At 45.6% G+C, this 19502-nt stretch overlaps 1 protein-coding gene across 3 annotated transcripts in view; it reads left to right on the top strand.

Annotated features, from left to right (window-relative positions):
- PTCH2 (patched 2) overlaps positions 1 to 19502 on the top strand; it is a 72779-nt gene that overhangs the window by 8798 nt on the left and 44479 nt on the right. Inside the window, exons 3-6 of one of the 3 annotated variants that reach the window (XM_083742318.1) lie at positions 1083 to 1190; positions 4757 to 4889; positions 9475 to 9977; positions 11054 to 11246. In XM_083742318.1, coding sequence (XP_083598444.1) covers positions 9816 to 9977; positions 11054 to 11246 — 355 coding nt within the window. In that variant the 5' untranslated portion in view covers positions 1083 to 1190; positions 4757 to 4889; positions 9475 to 9815. Of the gene's footprint in view, positions 1 to 1078; positions 1191 to 4756; positions 4890 to 9474; positions 9978 to 11053; positions 11247 to 19502 lie in introns of those variants that run through there. The other 2 variants (XM_083742319.1, XM_083742320.1) reach the window with 2 other exon arrangements.

The following is a 19502-nucleotide window of genomic DNA, read 5'->3' as shown; positions in this document are numbered from 1 at the left end:
GGCCCATTCATTAGGGTGACAAAAGGGGAAAGAAATACATTATCATAATTAATCCTGCGGCTGGTGGTGGGTGGCGAGGCCCTCTGTCTCCCAAGGTGGCAGTGGCGGTCATGTCACCAAGTCCTGCACTAATGTACACTGGGTAGGCAAAGCAGGATGTGAAATAAACCCCCAAAGGATGAGTGCAGGTTTGTCTTCTCTTTGCCTGCCCCCACCTCTGCTTCCCCCCACTGATATATATTGATTCCTTCCCAAGTGCCTGCCCCCCCTTCCCTCGCTACCCATCAAGTCATCCCTGGAACAGCCCGCATTTGTCTGTGCCTTGTTCCTCACGTGCACAGACACGCAAGCATTGTGACCTTCCCTTGCAATCACAGCTGAAGAAATGTCTCTCACCTTCTCTGGCTCCTTAGACAGGCCAGGGGTGTCTTCCTGGGAAGCTGTCAAAAATATGCCTGTAGCCCAAACTCTATATTGAGCCTATATTGGTTATTTCAGGAAAATGCAGAAAATGCTCTAGCAGTCCTCCATCCATCTCCACCTACTCAGCTCCCAGGGCTAGAACTATAATAATGCATCTCTAGACCATCTACATTAATAGAAGTTCTCCCAGCAGCATGCAGACACAGAAGAACAAAGTCCCACTTAATGCATGATATGGGAGATACAAGCCCCCACTGAAACGGAGTTCTAAATGTCCTTTTTTGGGGTTGTGTTCATGTAAGCTATTCTTTATTGCTCACCTTTAATTTATTATTTTCTTTCACGTTTCCTTAGTTCAGCAGTATTTTGTTAACTTGCAATTGGCTACTGTTTCTCTTGCTGCTTCTGTTGAATTTTAAACCTGCACCTCATATATGGCTTAATATTAGTGGGGGCAAGTTGCATTTCTACCTTCCCTGCATAAATCCTAAAGGTACAAGGTTCCTCTAAGGCCTATGGGGGGGGGGGGCGGGAATCTTCCTACTGTAGCATTAACGCCTGCTAGGTTTTGCCAGGCCTGAGTACTGAGAGGCTCCTTTAGGATTCCAAAAGAAGAATGTAAGAAGTACTTTAACCCACTGCACCTTTTCTGTTCACAGTGCTGCAGTGATAACAGGAAGCTGCGCATATGCATATAGCGGAGTGTCCCCTTCTTTGCAACTCTTAAAGATACAGGAACCCTCTCAGGGTCTGGATTTCATATACCAGTAAGTATGATGCTGGGCAAGCCATTCCTAACCAACCCAACCAAATACTAAGGTGTGTGGGTGGAGAGAGAAACCAGGCCTTTGTGATCCACCTATAGGCTGAGCTTGTAAGGGCACCACTTCCCTTGGTGACACTTCTGCCTCGTACAAAATGTTGTCCAGAAGCCCTCTTAGCTATGCATTGCCCTGGGAGCTCTCCAGCGTTTTCCAGATCTGAACTTTTGTCACATATTACTCAAATAGTTATCTAACACATTGTTTCCCAACTGGGGACTATACGGCCCCCTGGGCCCCCCAAGAATATTCCAAGGGAGCCACAGGTTAAAATCTTGTATATGGGGGGCCCACAACACAAGGCTTGGGGACCACTGAGGGAAGTGAGAAGTGAAGGGGAGAAATTCTGATTGGATGGCTATCTGCTTGGCCAATCACAAGCGGGTAAGGGGGTGGCCCACCAAGGGCTAGCACTCCTTTTTGCCACCTGGGTTTCCTGGGAGCAGTCCTGGTTTGTTTCCAGTGGGAGAGGATGATCACTGAGGCTCCCTTTTTGACCAGCAGAGCCCACGAACCACAACCCCCAGGTCAGGTAAGTGCAGTGGTGGGGTGGCAGTGGGTAGAGCTGGGTGAGCTGCTTGTTGCTGCCACCAGTGCTGGGCCCAGTAGCAGCCTAGGCCTGAGTCGGCAATGTGCAGGGTGCAATCCACCCCAGCACCTAGCCAAGCAGGGTCATCTGGGGCTGCTGACTTGCATCTACTGTAGTAAATAACTAAGAGTCTACTCAGAAGAAAGCCACACTGTGTTCAGTGGGCCTTACTCCCAGGTAAGGGTGTGTGAGACTAGTGTTTTATCTAGGCAGCCAGGGCTCCTCCGCATGACAAGATCTTTTTGCACCAGGTCAGTGAAGATCACTTGCTTAAAAAAAAAAAAAAAAATCCCATATATACAGAACTTCCTATATACTTTTTGGACTGTATCTGTGGGTTTCCCCCTCTGTGTCAAATAACTGGGGTCAAATAAGTGTTGTTTATTTTTTATAATACATGGAAGATGGATCTGCCTCGGTAGGTTCTGGACTCTCCTTCCATGGAGGTTTCTAAGCAGAGGTTGGCTGGTCATCTGTCATGGATGCTTTAGCTGAGTTTCCTACATTGCAGGGGGTTGGGCTAGAAACATGACCCTTGGGGTCCCTTCCAGCTCTATTAGTCTCTGTTTTTTCTGCTTCAACAATATTTCATTATGTTCCTATCATTTTATGTAATTGTATTTTGTATAAATTATAAAAATTATAAACAAGACATTTAAATAGATACCTTTCGACCAGTAGGAGGGGGGCATGGATGTAGCCAGGATTTTTGTTAAGGGGGGCAGGCTTTTGTTGCGGGGGCAGAACCTCAGATTTGTATTGATTTTTACTTATTTGTGGGGCACAGCTGCCCTCTGCCCCCCTTGGCTACGCCCATGGGGGACCACGATTAGAAAAAGGTTGGGAAACACTGGTCTAATGGTAGAATGCAAAGATTGTGCAATCTAGGGTGCAATAGTGATGGGACGGGGTACCCTTCTCCTGTAGATGTTGGAAGGAAGGAAGGAAGGAAGGAAGGAAGGAAGGAAGGAAGGAAGGAAGGGTCTGATAGTTGGTGAGCTTTGTTTTTTCGAGACTGTAGCCAATAAGCAGCACTATTCTACAGATTTTAACTCAGAAGTATGTCTCAGGTAAGTGTGCATATTATGGTAGCCCCAAAGTGTATTGTGCTACAAACCTCCTTCGTTAAGAGTCAGCAGAAGTTTTTACTTCTATAGGTGCAGGACTGTGTCTTTACAACGTGTGTATACTTAATTGGACCTAAATCTCACAGTGTCTAATGGGGCTTCCTCACTAGTAAGCCTAAGTTTGCAATTCCATACATACACACTTACCTGGGAGTGAGTCACATTCAACACAATGGGCCTTACTGCAGGTGCTAACTTTTATTAAAAGTGCCCATACTGCTTTTAAATGGGGTGGAGTAGCAACCAAATCTAATACAGGCATGGGAGAGGAGAGGGAAAACATGTTCAATTAAAAAACAATGGAGGGTGGAGGAATGGACACACTTAAAGCATCCCATCAGAGATTGTGTCGATTACAGTGCCCACATACAGAGGCAAAGAAGAACTCACAATGACAAGGGCTGGTTGGTCATGTCCGTGGAAGTGCAAACATGCTGGGAATGTGGGCTTGAAAGAGCACATATTTGTTTGAGACTCTGTCCTTCCATGCAATGTCCAAAATCTTCCTGATGCAGTACATACGGAAGGCGTTTAGGGGTCACTCCTAGCGGGTGTAACTTGCCCACGACTCACTTCCATAAAGCAACATGCTCAACACTCATGCCTGGTAGACCTTCATCTTGGTATTGGTCATTAGCATCACAGTCTCCCTTACCTTTTTGGAGAAACGAGCCATTGCCATAGCTGCCTTCCCAATATGCTTGTCCAGCTCAGCATTGGTGGTAAAGCTGCTGGTTGTGGTAAAGCCCAGGGAGATAAAAAATCACCTCCCACCTCAGGCATGTGGTCACCCAGGCTGATGCGTGGCATACTGGTGATGTCCTAACCCAGAATGTTGGTTTTCATCGGGCTGATGGTAATCCTTGATTATAGCTTACAGTGATTTTTACCAAGGTGGCTGCCAATGGTGTTCTCCTGTAGCATATTATTCCTGGATACCTTTTCACTTCATTTGGTAGATATTGCAATGTAATAAATGGCTGGAATTGTGCATCTCCGTCCAATGGGTCAGAAGAGGTGCAGCTGTATTACAGGGCTTGGCTTTAGTTGATGGGATGTGTTAGGGCTCGCCCACACTTCCATTTGTGTTGTGCCTAGAAAGCATGGGTCTGAGTGGTTTTCTGCTTGACCCAGGCTTTCTAGGCACAAGTCCAAACGGTTTCCCCCTTGTCCCACATCTTTCCAAGGGAAAACTCACTCTTTGGCGAAAGATTGGAACAAGTGGCAGTCTAGGGAAAACCCAAATTGACATTTGCTTCAATTGAGCATTAAAGAGCGGTTTCCCCGAGGGTGGGGGGGGGGGAGCAGTGGGACCAGAGGAAGTGTGGACAAGCCTTTAGTCTTTAAGGTGCTACAATGCTTTTTCGTTTTTGCAGCAGCAGATTAACGCAGGTACCCCTCTGAAAATAATAGAGCTGTTCTCTGAAACCTCAGCATTTATCAATTTCAGCTCATTCCTTCTCATTGTCAGAATTTATCAGCATATCATATTCTGAAAACTTTCAGTGCCTGTGCAGTACAGACTTCCCTTGGTAATTTGCCACTAATTTATGCAAGGGGAGGGAGGGAGAATAACACCAAATTTACATTCTGTGGCAGCTTATCCCACCATTGTCCACTAGGGGGGTTCTCGCTCCTTTTTGTGTTCTGGGTCCTTCTCATTGACCAACTGAGTTAGTGGAGCCATGAAGCTGTTGCAGTTATTATAGTCCTCTCTAGGATTAGTGTTTAACGTTAGATATGCAAGTGGTAGCTTTAATCACAGCGTTTCACATATTTTTTCCATCACATTGCAGAAGGCCTTCAGAAGTCCCACCAGGTCCGATGGGTTCCAGCCACCACTGATGTCCAGTGAACATTAATTCAGATAAAGCAGAACTGGGATCATGAAGTGAGAGGAAAGGTCTCTTCGAAGCCAGGCCTTTGCTGGTGAGAGAAATGAACCCCCCCCCCCCGAATATTGAGACCAAATGATGGTTGTGAAGCTGTATGAGGGATTGGGGAAGATGTGTGCTCAGAAACAGAAGCTGTAAAGACTTACAAAAAGAACTGGTATGAGCTTGTAGCTTCTGAAAAGGAGACAATAAGATGGCATGATACTATTCTGCATACACACTCATCAAAGGGAAGGGAAGGGAAGCAGGACAAGTGGTACTGCTCTTCATTGTTTAACAGTCTGGCAAGGATTAGGAACCTGCCGTCCTCCTGATGTTGTTGGACTCCAATACTCATCATCCCTGACCATTGGCTGTGCTGCTTGGGGCTGGTGGGAATCCAATAATATCTGGAGGGCCAATGGTTCCTATCCCTTTTGTTAAAAAAGGGCCAACCACTAGAGCAGAAAGGTGAAGGAAGACCAGATCGATCCTATGGGATTCACTGCGCCAGAAGGGGAGCAGACACCAAAATATTCAAGAAGAAAATCATTACTGCCCATGAATTAGACTTTACATGCCGCCTTATGTAGAGGAAAGTAATGCTGTTCAGGACCAGAGTTTGTGGGCAAACTATTCTTGCAAGTGCTTAATGTAAGTTCTGACACTTCCTCCTGCAGCACCAGCTGCTGTCCCTGTAGAATGGAAACAGTGAAAGCAGCCAGGTACTTTTAGACCCTTTAGATGGCCGTACATATTCCCTAAATAGTGAATCACACAACTAATTTTTCTCTTTCTCTACCTCACTATGCCAAAACAGTGACCAGCATCAGTCTATGAGACCTGGCATCCCCACACTGGCCCAGGTGCTAGTGCCAGGCCTGTTTGCCAGTGTTCACAACATCTGCTTCTCTCCAGGTTGTCATCTTGGAGATGGGTTTTGACACTAGCTCTGGTGTCGTGAACCTTTGGCCTCCCAGATGTTACTGAACTACAACTCTCATCGTTCCTGGCCACTGATGAGGCTTGTTGGGACTGATGGGAGTTGTGGTTCAGCAACATCTGGAGGGCCAAAGGTTTCCCACACCTGCGCTAGCTGCACCACCAGAGAGAAAGCCAGGATGCATGGCCAACAGCACAGAGCAAAATTGGCCACTGCCATATTTCTGCAAAGACCATCATCCTCGGAGGCTCATCATTTCCTGTGGGTGATGTGTGTTTCAAAAAAGGGGATAGGCGGTGGAGGTTTGTTTTTAGGCTTTTGTGAAAGAAGCCCAGAAGCCCCAGAGTTAAACAGTAATACCAAATAGGCAACTAGCCAGTAGATGACAGATGAATTGCTCTTAGATGGGAAAAACCAGGGCCCTCACTTACATTGCTGACTGGGACCCGAGCAAGCTAGTAGTTGTAAGGAAGTTGCATTTCAGGATATAGTGGGGGCGGGTGGGTGGGAAAGAGTCATCCTTCAGCTGGTGCTGTGCACACAGAGACAGACAGAATGTGTGGGATGTTCTCATTACCTCGACTGCCTTAAATATGTCAGCATCCCATTGCCTCTGAGGAAGGATCAGGAGCAATACTGTGCGCTAATGGGGACTGAGGCCTTTCAGAAACTTTTAAATCCTATTGTAATTTTTGCTTATTTTCTGATGTTTCAGAGTATGCATGATCTTGGTGAAGAAAAGGGTGAGCAGAGGGGGGATATAGTGGCAAAAGGCCACTTTTGGGGGATGCTGAAGGTAGGCAATTGTTCTGGAATCAAATATTGTGGATTCCACAAACTTTCCTCCCAGCAAAAACATGAAACTATCTATCACAGATAATAGTAAAGACAGAGTTATGTCAATAATGCATTTTCCTCACCCTGGTTGTTGGTAGGAGCACAGGGCAGGGTAGGGATGAGGGTGAGGGAGAGAGTAGAACACTGTGAAGAAGATTACTGGATTTTAAAGGTAGTGGGTATTGTTTCAGGTCTGGCTGACCATCCAAGGAAGCCCCCAATAGGATTTTTTAAACATCTGTCTATCTAGTTTGAAATCTTCTCTAGTTCCCACTTGATCACTTCAGAAGAAATAAAATGTTTCACTTTTATAATTTGGTCAGTGTCCAGTTCCGTACATACCTCCCACAAAAGCCACTACATGATACTCACATTTATCTCAGAACGTAGCATGTACATGCATTCACGTTGTAACACACATGCATAAACCCTAACACACAAAAAACAGAGAAACGGTCTCCAATATGTAATACGTTTCTTCTTCCTTACCACCCAAGTTCTTCTTGAAAATTTACATTCCCAAATATTCATCAAAGGAGCAATCTATTGTTTCCTAATACGGGAACAGCAGTGATTGTGCCTCCATCAAAGAAGGATGGAGAAGTACAATTAAACGCTACTGGCTTTGGTTTTGGTTCTCCATATTAATGCACACTCCCATTTACTCTGCATCCAGTACACTCCTGCCACTGGTTTCAAAAATTGTGTATACATACGTTTTGATGCATTTTCCTCCAAACCATCTTCAATCCAAATTGAGACTTGCTCATTGGGTAAGAAAAGTCCCACCTTGTCTCTGTCTACCAGTGGAGATATACAACGGGCGGCTTAGATATGCATCAAACCACGTTCGTGAGTACAACAATGTGCAAACATGGTGGGAAATGCAGTGAAATGCAATGACCTCACTGCATGTGTACATCTGTCATGTGTACAGGCCTTCACTTCAGCCCAGAGTGAGTCACATGATTACTCAGGCTGCCATCTCTCAGCCAGATTAGTCCCTCCCACATAGTGGGTCTGTTTTCTTCCAGTCCAAGTTCTGCAGCTAGAATCCAGGTTGTTCATTGGCATCCTGTTAATTTTGCTGGTGCCTCCTTCTCTGGCAAAGGAAGGTATAATGGGCATCTTACGGGGCTGAGAGAAAACAGACCTAATGGGAGCTCATCACCTGCTAATTGAAACCTGTCACTTTTTTCTGTGTCAGAGAAGAGTATTTCAAGGTTACTTTAGGGGGAAAAAATGTATGAGATTCTAAGTATGATGTAGGGGGTGATACAATCCTGCCCCTTTGTGGACCACCAGCCTGGTTGTAGTTTCTCAGTGGTGGAAAGTGAAGCACTGACTTTGCAGCTGGCTTTGTGTTTCCTGGCTTTCTTGTGGGTTTGGTCAAAGGAAAGTTTGTCAGTAAATTTCCAAAATGAAATTCTTGGGTTTCAGGCCAGCCTGGATGTCACACAGACTAGAAACCCATCCTTCCCTCAACCCCTCTCCCCCCTCCCAAAAAAACTGGATAAAGTTGTCACTGCTCCAAGGCGTATGAAGGCTAGTGATTATTACTCAATGATGAGTACTTTGCACATCTTCAGAGATTATTCCTCCCCCATTTCCAAGACTGGCAGTGCAATTCTATATGTCTTAAGTATATACTCCTAGATATGGGATTATATGATTGCAGCCTAAGCCATTGAAAATAGGTTATAATTTGAAGGTCTGGAGACCCTGGCTCATATTTTGGCCCATCCATATGGCCAAAATAATTAGTTATTCCATTTTTATGGAAATACAGTTTTGTTTCTGATGTTGACTATTATTATTATTATTATTATTATTATTATTATTATTATTATTATTCCCCGTTAGGAACCCTGCATGCTTCTGAAGCAAGAGTTCCTTGGTTTGTGTTGTTTAAAGATCTGATAAATTTGTTTTCTTCGATTTGTATCTGTTCCCCTAAATATGTATTGAGTTCAAGAATCTATGCCATGTGATATGGCTTAATTTCTAAGCGACAGGTGTTGGGGCTCCGTTTTGTTTGGAAGTTTCATACTCATGTCTGTTCGCATGGAAGACATTCCCTCTTTCCACCGGGTGTGCAGAATAACCAGGGTTTCTCAGTGCAAGGGACTGGGACTACAGCACTCTGTACATGTTCAAAGGCATTTTGCCCCTGTGTGCTTTACAAGTCCTGGTGGAGGAAAGGGTGTGTGCGTGCGTGTTAGATCACACACACACAGCTCAAAAAGTCATTACAAAGCCATCACAGGATAAGAAAAGTTGTGTTGTGTTGTCTCCCCCCCCTCCCCTTGATGACGGTGATAGTGCCACTTTGGCTTTTCCCACTGTTTATACCTATTTAAGCTTTTTCAATAAATCAGTCCTCTCCACCTGCCTTTTAAAAATCCAAAACAGCAAACCCCAAAGTTTTTACCCTTTTCTCCCCAAATCCTGGAGAGTCCACCCTGTGTGTCCCCGTCCCCCCCCCCCCGCCCGCAAAGTTTGCAGCTGTCCCACTACATCGCTGCGTCCGCTTGCAATAATAAATAAAGGAGCTGGTTTGGATTTGGGAGGGGGGCAGCTGGGAGGGGGCAACGGGCAGCATTTGAAAATCTGTGGAGCAGAATTCCTGTGTTGAAGGCAAGTCTCTCCCTCCCTCTGCCCTCATTGATTTGAGGCGGGGAGGAGGGAGGCGGGGGAGGGCGCTGCCTGGGTGGTCTCTTCTCTCTCCACTTTGGTGAGCTGTTGCTTAGCAGCTAATAATAGGAGATGTTTGCGGAGTAATTTGCCTCTTCCTCGGCCAATGGGAACCGGGGCACTTTCCCATCAAACCAAACCTTCCTCCCCCCGCTCCTCTTTTCAGGATCTCGAAGGAGACTGTTTGTTCCAAATGTTGGTGGGACGCGATCCGAGGCGCACTGCACCGCCGGGCACCCGGGCGCCTCTCCTTTCGGGGGCTGTGTGAGCTTTCGATCGCCGTCTGCTGCCGCGCGTCGAAGGGGCCACGCTGGGAGGCGCCGAGGGCGCATGGGGCGCGCTTGGATGGCCTCGGATTCGCCCCCATAATGTCCACATGGGATCCCCGCAGCAGCCACTCCTCTGAAGCCTCCGACCCCGCACTTCTCCCCTCTGGATTACCGCTCCCGGGAAGCCGCCTGCGCCCCTGCGCCTCCCGCCCGCACCGTCCTCGCTCGACCCTGGAGCATGGCTTCGGATCGGCCGGTCCCGGGGGCCGGGAGCTTCCGGGGAGAACTCCCGCCGTCTTACGCGGCGGCGGCCACGGCGGCGGCGGCAACTGCCAACTCGGATCTTCTCCGGAGACCCAGCTACTGCCACGCTGCCTTTGCCCTCAAACAGATCTCCAAGGTAAGGGAATGGGGCGAAGGCGCTTTCCCACGGGTGGGGGGGGGACGAGAAGTAAAGTTGGGGCGACCCCGTCCACCCGGGAGAGAGGCGCGCAAGCAGCTGCAAGGAAGGGGACAAAAAGGCGAGGGATCGGCTCTTCTGGGCCCGGGGGGGCTGGGAAAGGGGGTCCTCTTCGAAGCTTTCGGCTTCTTTGGGGCCAGGGAATGAAGGAAGGGGGCAGGCTTTGGCCGGCGCGCTCCAGAGCGAGCCCGCGCCGTGGCCCCTGGAGTTTGTTTATGGAAAGGGGAGACGCCGGGGAGCCGTCCAGGAGGGACGCGAGGGAGAGGCCAGCCCCGGATCGGATCTGCGAGGGGAGACGGCGGCTCGGGGGTGGGTCTGCGTGGAGCGTTTCGCTCAGGAGCGAGCAAGGGAGGCGGGTGGACTTGAGTCGCTGAATCGGTGGAAGGAGAGGAAGCGAGACAATGGGGGAGTCTCCCGCAAGGGAAAGCAAGGAAACTTGACAGGTCAGAAGGACGCACCTGAGGAAAGGGTGCAGCGGACATCTGCTCTCCCCAGAGCTGGAAACTAGACTGTGGTAGGACTCCTTAACATACCGGGTTGCCTTTTGCAGGGCTCCGTTCTAACAGGGCACTTCAGCTGCTGGGTTGCCCTGAAGGTGAGGAGTGTATCTGGAACTGGGGAAGGGAAGCAGACCACCGCTGAGGAACAGAGGAGGGAGATTCCTGCTCAGCAACCTCACAGACATAACACATGGATGGTGGCAGGAGCTTCCCAGTGGCCTGTTTCTCCACCCTGAGTAGGGGATTCACCCACATCTACAGCTGTCACTCAGGAGTTCATCTTTCTGCAGACTGGGAGGATAGGGCACTGGCCTTCACAAGTTCCGAGCAGATGGAAGCGCTGCAGGGCGTGCACATATATGCCCCCACAAATAATCTATGGCAAGGTTCTTGCTGAAATGCTTGCTTCCAAAGGCTTGAGGTCTGCTTTAACCCCAGTGCCAGCTACCCTGGGGCAGGATGTTGCTGTTCCCTGTAGCAACAGTGTCTTGGCTAACTCTCCATTTCTCTCCCCAGGGTAAGGCTGTGGGCCAGAAAGCCCCACTGTGGCTGCGGGCCCAGTTCCAGGCCCTGCTGTTTACACTGGGCTGTTGGATCCATCGTCACTGTGGCAAAGTACTTTTTGTGGGGCTGCTGGTCTTTGGGACGCTGGCTGTAGGGCTGCGAGTAGCCTCCATAGAAACGGATATTGAGCAACTCTGGGTGGAAGGTAAGTTCCATTTTGTGAGTGTGTGTGAATACTGGGAGGGCTGCATAGCGCTTTAGGACATTGTTGGGTGATGGTGGAGCAGTTGTCAAACATAGTGGAAGCAAAAGGCCTAGAAGAGCCTTTTAAAGGGAGCTGTTAGCAAAGGGGCCCCTCTCTAAGCTCCACACATGTGTGTAAATCCAGATTTGCACACAGTTTCTTGGAATTGGCATCTTGGGGGAAGCTACCAAGTAACAGGGGGATAGAGAGCACTTTCTTGGATATAAAAATGTATTCCAGTTTGAGGAACTCTTAAAACCTCAAGTCTTGCAATAAAACCCTGTTTCCCCATTTTAACTTTTTTCGATAATTGAAGAAGAGTTTGTAAGCCTTGAGAAAAGCTTGAATTATGTGACTTTTCAAACAGACTAGAAAGCCTCCAAGAGCAGCTGGCAAAGTGATGAAAACAAGAAGTCTTTTATTTAAAAAGATAATTGCACAGGGAACAATCATGCTGGGAACTTCTTCTGTGCAAGCCCCATTGATATGAATAAGAGCTGGATGATAATGTGTGAGTGCCCTTGTGCAACTCCATTCAAGTTGAAGGAGCTTCCTCCAGAAATGTTTTCAGTGGGTTGTGCCAGTGGTTTTTAAGCCAGTTCTCTGATTTTTAGAGCCCAAATCAGAATTCTTTTGAATGTTGGTTAAATACTATTCTCCATGATGGGAATGAGCACTGTTTGTGAATACTGAATGCTGGGACAGACACTTTCCATGCCCTAAATTTACATGTAGACTTGTGGGGTGACATGGTATAAAACTGGAAAATGTAGGGTTTCCTTAAGTGCTTTTGAATAATTGAAGATTGTGCCAACGATTATGGTTTGGATTTAGAGGCACCTGGCAGTTCTGTTCTTGGAGGTCTCAGTAATGGGATGTATCACATTTATGACACCCTGCCTTGCAGCCCATTATTCCTCTTAGTTGCTCAGAGTGGTTTCCTTACATGTGGTTTCCAGGCAGTCTCCCATCCAAGCACTATACAGTGCTTAACCTGTTTTGCTTCAGCAATAGAATCTCACTCATCCTATATCTTCAGACCACCTTCCAGAAAGAAAGGTGTTGTGGTGATCCTCACTGATTTCCTGTCCAGGCATGGAATTTTCTTCCCTTTTTTTGGATTCAATCTTGTTTGGTTATATTGGTCTCAGTCTATGAGAAACAATGATTTATACACCAGAAATATTGGGAGACAGACCTCTCCCGTAACCCAAAGGGTTTGGTGTGGTTGTGGTGTTATAGAGAGAGATTTCTACCTTGAACTTGTTCCGCAAGAGTGTGCGCGAGTGTGCATAAACCTTCCTATGCTGCTCTGCATGTGTGTGCCTGTGTTCGCCATGCCGTGTGTGCAGTCCAGATCCCTATCGGTGCAAATACATGCCCCCACATAGACAAGTGCAATTAAATTATTTCCCCCATCTCAGATAATATGGCTTTTCTTGCCACCGGGCCCTGCTTGCTGCATTGCATTATTGACATTAAAATCCTAAATTACCTTTCTGAGGGTGGTGCTGAAGGAGAGGATAATTACTGTCTACAGCAGAGCTGTCAGTTGAAGTTTAACTTGGGTTACACTTGCCTGCCAGCTGAGAATGGAATTGAGTTGAATGCAAATAGCCGAAAGCAAAAGGGGTCACCAGGAGCAAATCCTAATTTCCTACTGGAAACATTTGATAAAAATGATGCCTTTGTTATTAATAAGTTCAGCATGCTATGCTGCCCCCTCCATTCTCGGCACTGCCGTCAATCCATGTGGCAGTGCCTGGGGTTTGCTCCTTGCTCTCCATCCCCTGCTTATTGCAGTCTCCTCTCTTTTCCAACGCCAGGTTGCGCTGAGTTTTCACACCCTAGGATTTTTATTTTATTTTTATTCTTTTTTTAAACAAAAAAATTGCAAGCAGCCTGGGAGCTTTCCAAGAGCAGATGTTTCTCTGTGATGACTGTCAGCGATCTTTGGCGTTCCACACCTCCTCCCCCTGCACAACCCCAGCTCCATGTGTGGTCCTAAACTACTCTTGGATTTTGTTCAACAATAGAAGCAACTTCACTCTTCCACCCTCCCACTCCCTTTTAAATAAAACCCACACTCACATGAATGCCAGTAAAGTTTACCCACCTGTTTCACACACTGAAGGGGGACTGGAAAGGGAAAAATGCCTCAACCTTAGCCTTCTGCCCCCTCCCCTTCTCTCCTTGCTTCTGCCTTCCAGAGGCTTGTAGCAAAAAGGAGATCCATCAAGACCTGCAGCTGTTAAACATTTAAAGAAGGGAAATCCCCTTTTTGTAACCAGCCCATCTCAGCCCAAATCAAGAACATCCCCTGAGAACCTGCACGGTTGGGCTTGTACTTATTTATTGCTTTTGATGCTGACATTTGCTCAGCTTTAAAAGAAAAAAGAAAAAAATCTGTTGGCTGTCCCATAGTTGGAGTGATGGCTTGTAAGCTACATAAAGCAGAGGGCACACATGATCTAGGTTTTGGGGATGTTGCACTGAAAACAGCACTAAACTTTGTGGAGCTCTTTGGTTGGACTTTTTGTTTTGCTACAAATTTATATTTGGATATATCTTCATTTTGAGATTAAAAAATGCTCAGTGATACTATTTTACTTTAAATTATGCATATTAGAACTAGGTACTGCAACAAACAGTGTAAAAAAGCGACATTCTGATTTATCACTTGCATTTCCTTGAATCACAGTTTATCCTCTCAGCTGGCTGGCATTTGCCAAGTGGGGCTTTGCAATATTGTCTTTCGGTTGGCTGCTTGGTGTGTGGCAAAAAAGCTGGCTGGGAAGAGTTGGCATACAAGTAGAAGTGGAAAAAGTTCACAGCTGTAGATCTCCTGTTGTGGATAGTTCCAGTGTGTAAAATGTTGCTGTGATTACTTGTTTGCTGTGACGCAGGCTCCTTTCATTGGAACCCCATGGCGCTCTGAGGATACTTCTGTGAAGCTGTGCTTTGAACTGTACTGCATCCCCCTTATCCTCTGTTGTGGGCCATTTGGATCAGAAAAGGTTTGCTGTCAAGATTTGGATTCCTAGACCAGAAATTCCTTAGCTTCCCTTGCATCCGTAACAAGCAACATGCAGCATTGATAGTGAAAAACCAGCTGAATCTAACTGCGAATTATCCACAGGCCTAGCCATTCTGCAATATGGCAGTTGCTCCATGACTGAGTTTTGTTCATGCCACATTTGATTGATCTGATTTGTGCATAGCCCTGTACAAATGCCTCTGAAGAAAGCTTCTTTGCATAATGATAGTATACTATAGATGCTCTTTCTACCAGTGGTGCTTTTCACTAACTTAAATTAGACAAATCCAGAAACACATAATTTGAAGGAAGTGACCATTGACTCTTGTTTGAAGGTCGCAGTCCCCATACTCACCACTGTTCTATGAACAAATATCTGTGGTAGCTTCTCACACTTTTTGCACTGTGGTACACTTCAATCACCCTGGAAAAGATGGTTGAGTGTATTTGTGCTCAAAACATGAAGCTGTCATGCAGAGTGTGTGGGCCAGAGTGTGTGCACGCAGGGTGAAGCACCCTGACCTTGTGTATAGTGGAAAACAACAGAACATCTGATTCCTTAAAACAGATTGGGTATCATTCTAGGCGTTAGTGTAACCATGGCTGTCTCTCCTTCCAGCCCAATCGTCCTCCCTAAACTACTACTCCTACCAACCTCTTCCGTTTGCAATGCTGTTGTGGATCAGCCTTTGCCAACATGGTGACCTCCAGATATTTGGGAATATAACTCTCATCAGCACCAAACAACATGAGAGATAGCAGGAGAAAACATGTTTAAAAGAAGGAATATGCTTCTGTGACCAGTATGTTTGGCCCTTAGAAAGTTCTCTCTTGCTGTGTGTTGTCCACAAGAGAGAGAGTAGGGAGGAGTATAGATACAAGAGTTTAAAGAACTGCCAAATTGAATTGAACCACTTGACCCTTATTTATGAATGGTGTTGAATTTTACTGCGGCAGATAAATGGAAACACTGTGGGAATAGATCAAACAATTTGATATTGGTGAATGAGCTGTTTGCCCTACTGATATCCCATTTGGGGGTTATATGATGTGGTTGGTAGATTCTGCCCATGGAACTGTGTTGTATCCACAGATGCACTCTGACTTCACACTGTTGTTTAGTTTAGATGAGGAGAGGAGAGGAGACAAGGGACCTGCTGGGTATTGATGGGATGGCAGTGTGTCATCCCAGGTCCATCTTAACAGCAGGCTCTGCTTGTTCCTTGTATTGGCATTTGGCTTTAGCAGTGAAAAACTGAGCTCCTCTCTCACAGTTTGGGCATATACTGTATGCCTTTTCCTTAATTCCACTCTTACTGTAAATGCTCATCTTTAAGAAATTGGCTTTGTTTCCTATGTACAAAGTGACTTCAGAGGACTGTGAGGAACTAAGAAAGATCTATTCCATGAATATCCACCAAGTCTTGTTAGAATTGGCATCTTATTTTTGGAAATGTTGAGATAAAGGAGGAGTGTTGAAGTCTGTAAACAATTTGGTGTAAAATGCACGAATATATCCCACATCTACATCATGCAACAGTTTATATGGCAAGTGTGCATTTCTCTCCAGTTTCTGGGTCCCCTTCTGTGCAATAGCAGCTGAAAGCCTTGAATTAAGCTCAATTGAAAACAGCAAGGTTACCCACCTTGACTAAGGATCAGGTGTCTCACTGTGTGATCTATTCTACAAGTGTTGACACCAGTGATCTCAACCAGTTATTATTATCTATTAAATTTGTATACCGCCTTTCATCTGTAGATCTCAGGGCGGTTCACAGCTTAAAAATAAAAAAATAAAAAATGCAGTAGATGGGAAAATACCAAGAGCTGATGTCAACAGGAACTGACTGTAGGCACTTATAGGTAAACCTCTATAAAGGTACTTGCCTGTTGGCATTGTTATGACCAGGGTAGACTGCTGAGTGGGAATTAAACCCTAGAGCTTGGGGCTTGAAAACAAACCAGCATTGGAGAGGCAAAAGGTCATGGTTGATTTATAGGCTAAGGGTGACCTCAAAGAAAGGCAGGTTTAATCTTTAACCAGAACATTTTGGTGTAGCTATGTGGCTGCAGGGCCTTTTTAAAGGTTGCTGCTACTGAATGGCTGTTCTGCCAGAGGAAATGTTTTTATCTTTGAATTCCTGAGAGTGTGGGGAGGCAAGGAAAACCGATGAAGGATTTTTGCCCACTCATACTGGAACTTGCAAGGATTCGGAAGAAATGAAGAGTTTGATGGATTACTGCTGGGGCAATGGATAGACACCCTTGCTGGACAGACTGCAGGCAGCATGCTGAGGTGATAAGACCAGTATGCAGAGATCTGGAAGGTACTGCTCAAGAGACTTGGTGGTGAGCCCAGTTGCTGTTCTGAGCTGGCAGTCAAAATTGACCTTGAATGTGTTTCTATTTCTTGAATGAGTCAGAACACCCAGAGTGGACAGTAGTGACATTTTACAGGGTAAAGTGTTGTAAGATGCCTTCATGCTGGAGAAAATGAAATAATTTCACTGTACTGGCCTATATCTTGGGAAAGGATAATGTCAATATTTAAAAAGGAATTAATTAATTAGCACAGGATTTAGTGAAGCCAACTCCTGGAGTGTAATTTGTGGAGTGGCGTGATTGAATTTCTACTTTATAACCTGGGAGAATACTTTGATGCCAGATGCAGCTCAGTTATCAGTAGTGTTTTGAGGGAGTGAACATCTAAATCTATATGACTAGAGGTAACTTGTAAAGGAGGGAGATTCTGTAGTTTGGATGCTTGTAGGGTACACAAACTGGGCATTTAGCTCAGAATGACTGGGGAACCTAGCCTCATTTAGGGACTTCAGCTCAGTATAACAACCATGCACCATTGGCTTATCTGTATCTGATGCCCAGTGAAAGATGTCTAAACTGCCCATTTGAAATGATAGCAAAGAATGGTTCCTTTAAAGAGTGCTGGGGTTCTGAGTCTATCTAGTCTGAGAGAGCTGACGCCTGACACCTTTACAAACTTAGCCTGATATTCCTGCAGATGGGAGAGGTGAAGCAGCCTTTAAATCAGGTCAGACCTCAGGGTGTTTGAGACTGGAGATGAACCCCATGAAGGCAGGCCATGTGAGAAATACTAGAAGGCCCAGTATATATTCAATGAGGCTTTTCTACTCTGAACTCTCCTTCTGAACAGATAAATAAACTGTGGATGTGGGGCCTGCATACCTCGCTCACAAGAGCAAATAAACAAGCCCCCAAGGCAGCTGAGTGCAGAGGCCAAGGGGGCTTCAGTGTATATATGTACGTAATGTTCTTGGGTGGCCAGCAGAGGTGGGTGGCCTTGGTGCTGATAAGAGTGAGAGGACAACTTCAGGAAGGATGAGAGCCATGGGGGAGATGGGTGACGTGAACAAGTGTGCTTCCCATATTGTTGGACATTTGCATTCCTTAGAGGCAAAGGAGGCTGGCAGCAGAATTAAGGAATCTACAAAAAAGAATTTATAATCTCACATAGACAGTGTGAAAGTAAACTGGACTATTTAAAGTGGAAAAGCAAACTCCAGAATGTTGTGATGCAGGGGAAGTATGTGAATCCAACAACGATAGGAGAAGCTAGGTAATTCAGGGAGTCTGGGTATAAACTTAAGGCCTATCAAATTTCCTCCATAAAGAAGTCCATCAGGCTGCCACAGGGGCACACAGTTTCTGCACTATTTTTGGAGTGTGTCCCAGCATCTTTCCCTCATACCCTCCAAAATTTTATAGACAATTCCTCATTGTTTCCAAGAAAGAAACTGTATTTCTTGTAGTTTTTTTTTTTTTTACAGAGATGTCTGCTGGGATGTCCTTTGATAGTTTAGATTTGGTTAATATTCTATGTGTTTCTCTTCCTTCTGTAGAAGTGATGATTCTCCCACACTTGCTATATATTAAATAAACCTCCTATTGTGGAAGTCTTAGGTAATGATCAGTCTAGTCTTAAGCCAACCTATTTCCTAGGTTCTTTCATAGTCACCTTGCCCCTTCTCTTGTCTTTTCTTTGTCCAGCATTTGACAGGATTCAACACATAAACTTTGGCACAATAAAGAAAAGAGGTTTTAAGCTGGGCAGAATCCATAGATACGTTTTAAAAACAACACCACACAAATGAAAAAGCAATTGTCTATGGGCCACAGTGGAAAAATGCTACTATCAGTGCAGGTAGGAACGATGATGACAAACTAGGATAAAGTCCAACAAAGAGGGAAATGCCATTAGTTTTGTTCTTTTTCTTTGTCACCAAGTCATTACCAATTTCCATTGGTAGTAAATGCCAGTAGCAAAGTAACACTGGAGTTAACTAAATGCAGTTGTTTATAACCACACTTGAAGAAGAAAAAAATCATTGAACAATTCTCATATGCTTCATAGTATTTATTGTGATTGCTAATAACTGCTGTGAGGGTTTCACATGTGATTGCACATGCAAGTAGTAAATAATACCTGCAGAATAGAAAGTGTTGTAACTACTATTTAAAAAATAGTGTATTTGAGGATACCCTTCAGCCTCTCTATCCTCTAAAAGAGAGAGAAAGAGTGGGAGAGCGTTGGCCATTATCCTCTAAATCTGCTTTGTTTTCTGCCTCTGCTTTGACATTTGCTCTAAGAGGCATCTTCTACTGTGACCATGGCCGGCTTTGAAAGGATCTTTCTTTTCTCAGACTAGCTCAAACTTGCTAGAGTTGCCACTCAGGCTGTTTCAGTTTCCCAAAGAATTGAAGGGTTGGGGGAGGAAAGAGCTCCTTTTGTTGAGGGGGGGGGGGTGGACAAGAGAAGAGTGAGAGGACGGATGCTTCTAGATAAAGATGGGGTCTCCCCACCTCGCTGATCTGGTTGTACATATGGAGATTCCATTTTTAAATGATATGTGAAGAAGGGTGTCTGACCCAGCCCTAGAGATTTTATTTTTTATTTTATTAGCAAGAGCTGTGAGTGGGGAACAGAAAGTGGAGAGAGAAGGAGAGAGTGTTATTCTCTGATCCATCCCCCCTGGCTTGGAAAAGTGGTCTGAGTTCAAAAAATTCATTTCTTGCCTGAATGAAGGCAGCAATGTGGAAAAATTTCGCCATTCAGAGGGGGATGAATGTATGTTTCAACCGCACATTAAGTCACATTAGCAGGCAGTGGAGTGCTTAATGTGGGCATTTTTCACAGCGGCCAA

The sequence above is a fragment of the Podarcis gaigeae genome (assembly GCF_964106915.1).
Source record: "Podarcis gaigeae genome assembly, chromosome: 6".
Classification (NCBI taxonomy): Eukaryota; Metazoa; Chordata; class Lepidosauria; order Squamata; family Lacertidae; genus Podarcis; species Podarcis gaigeae.
This window is presented reverse-complemented; position numbering and strand designations above follow the sequence as displayed.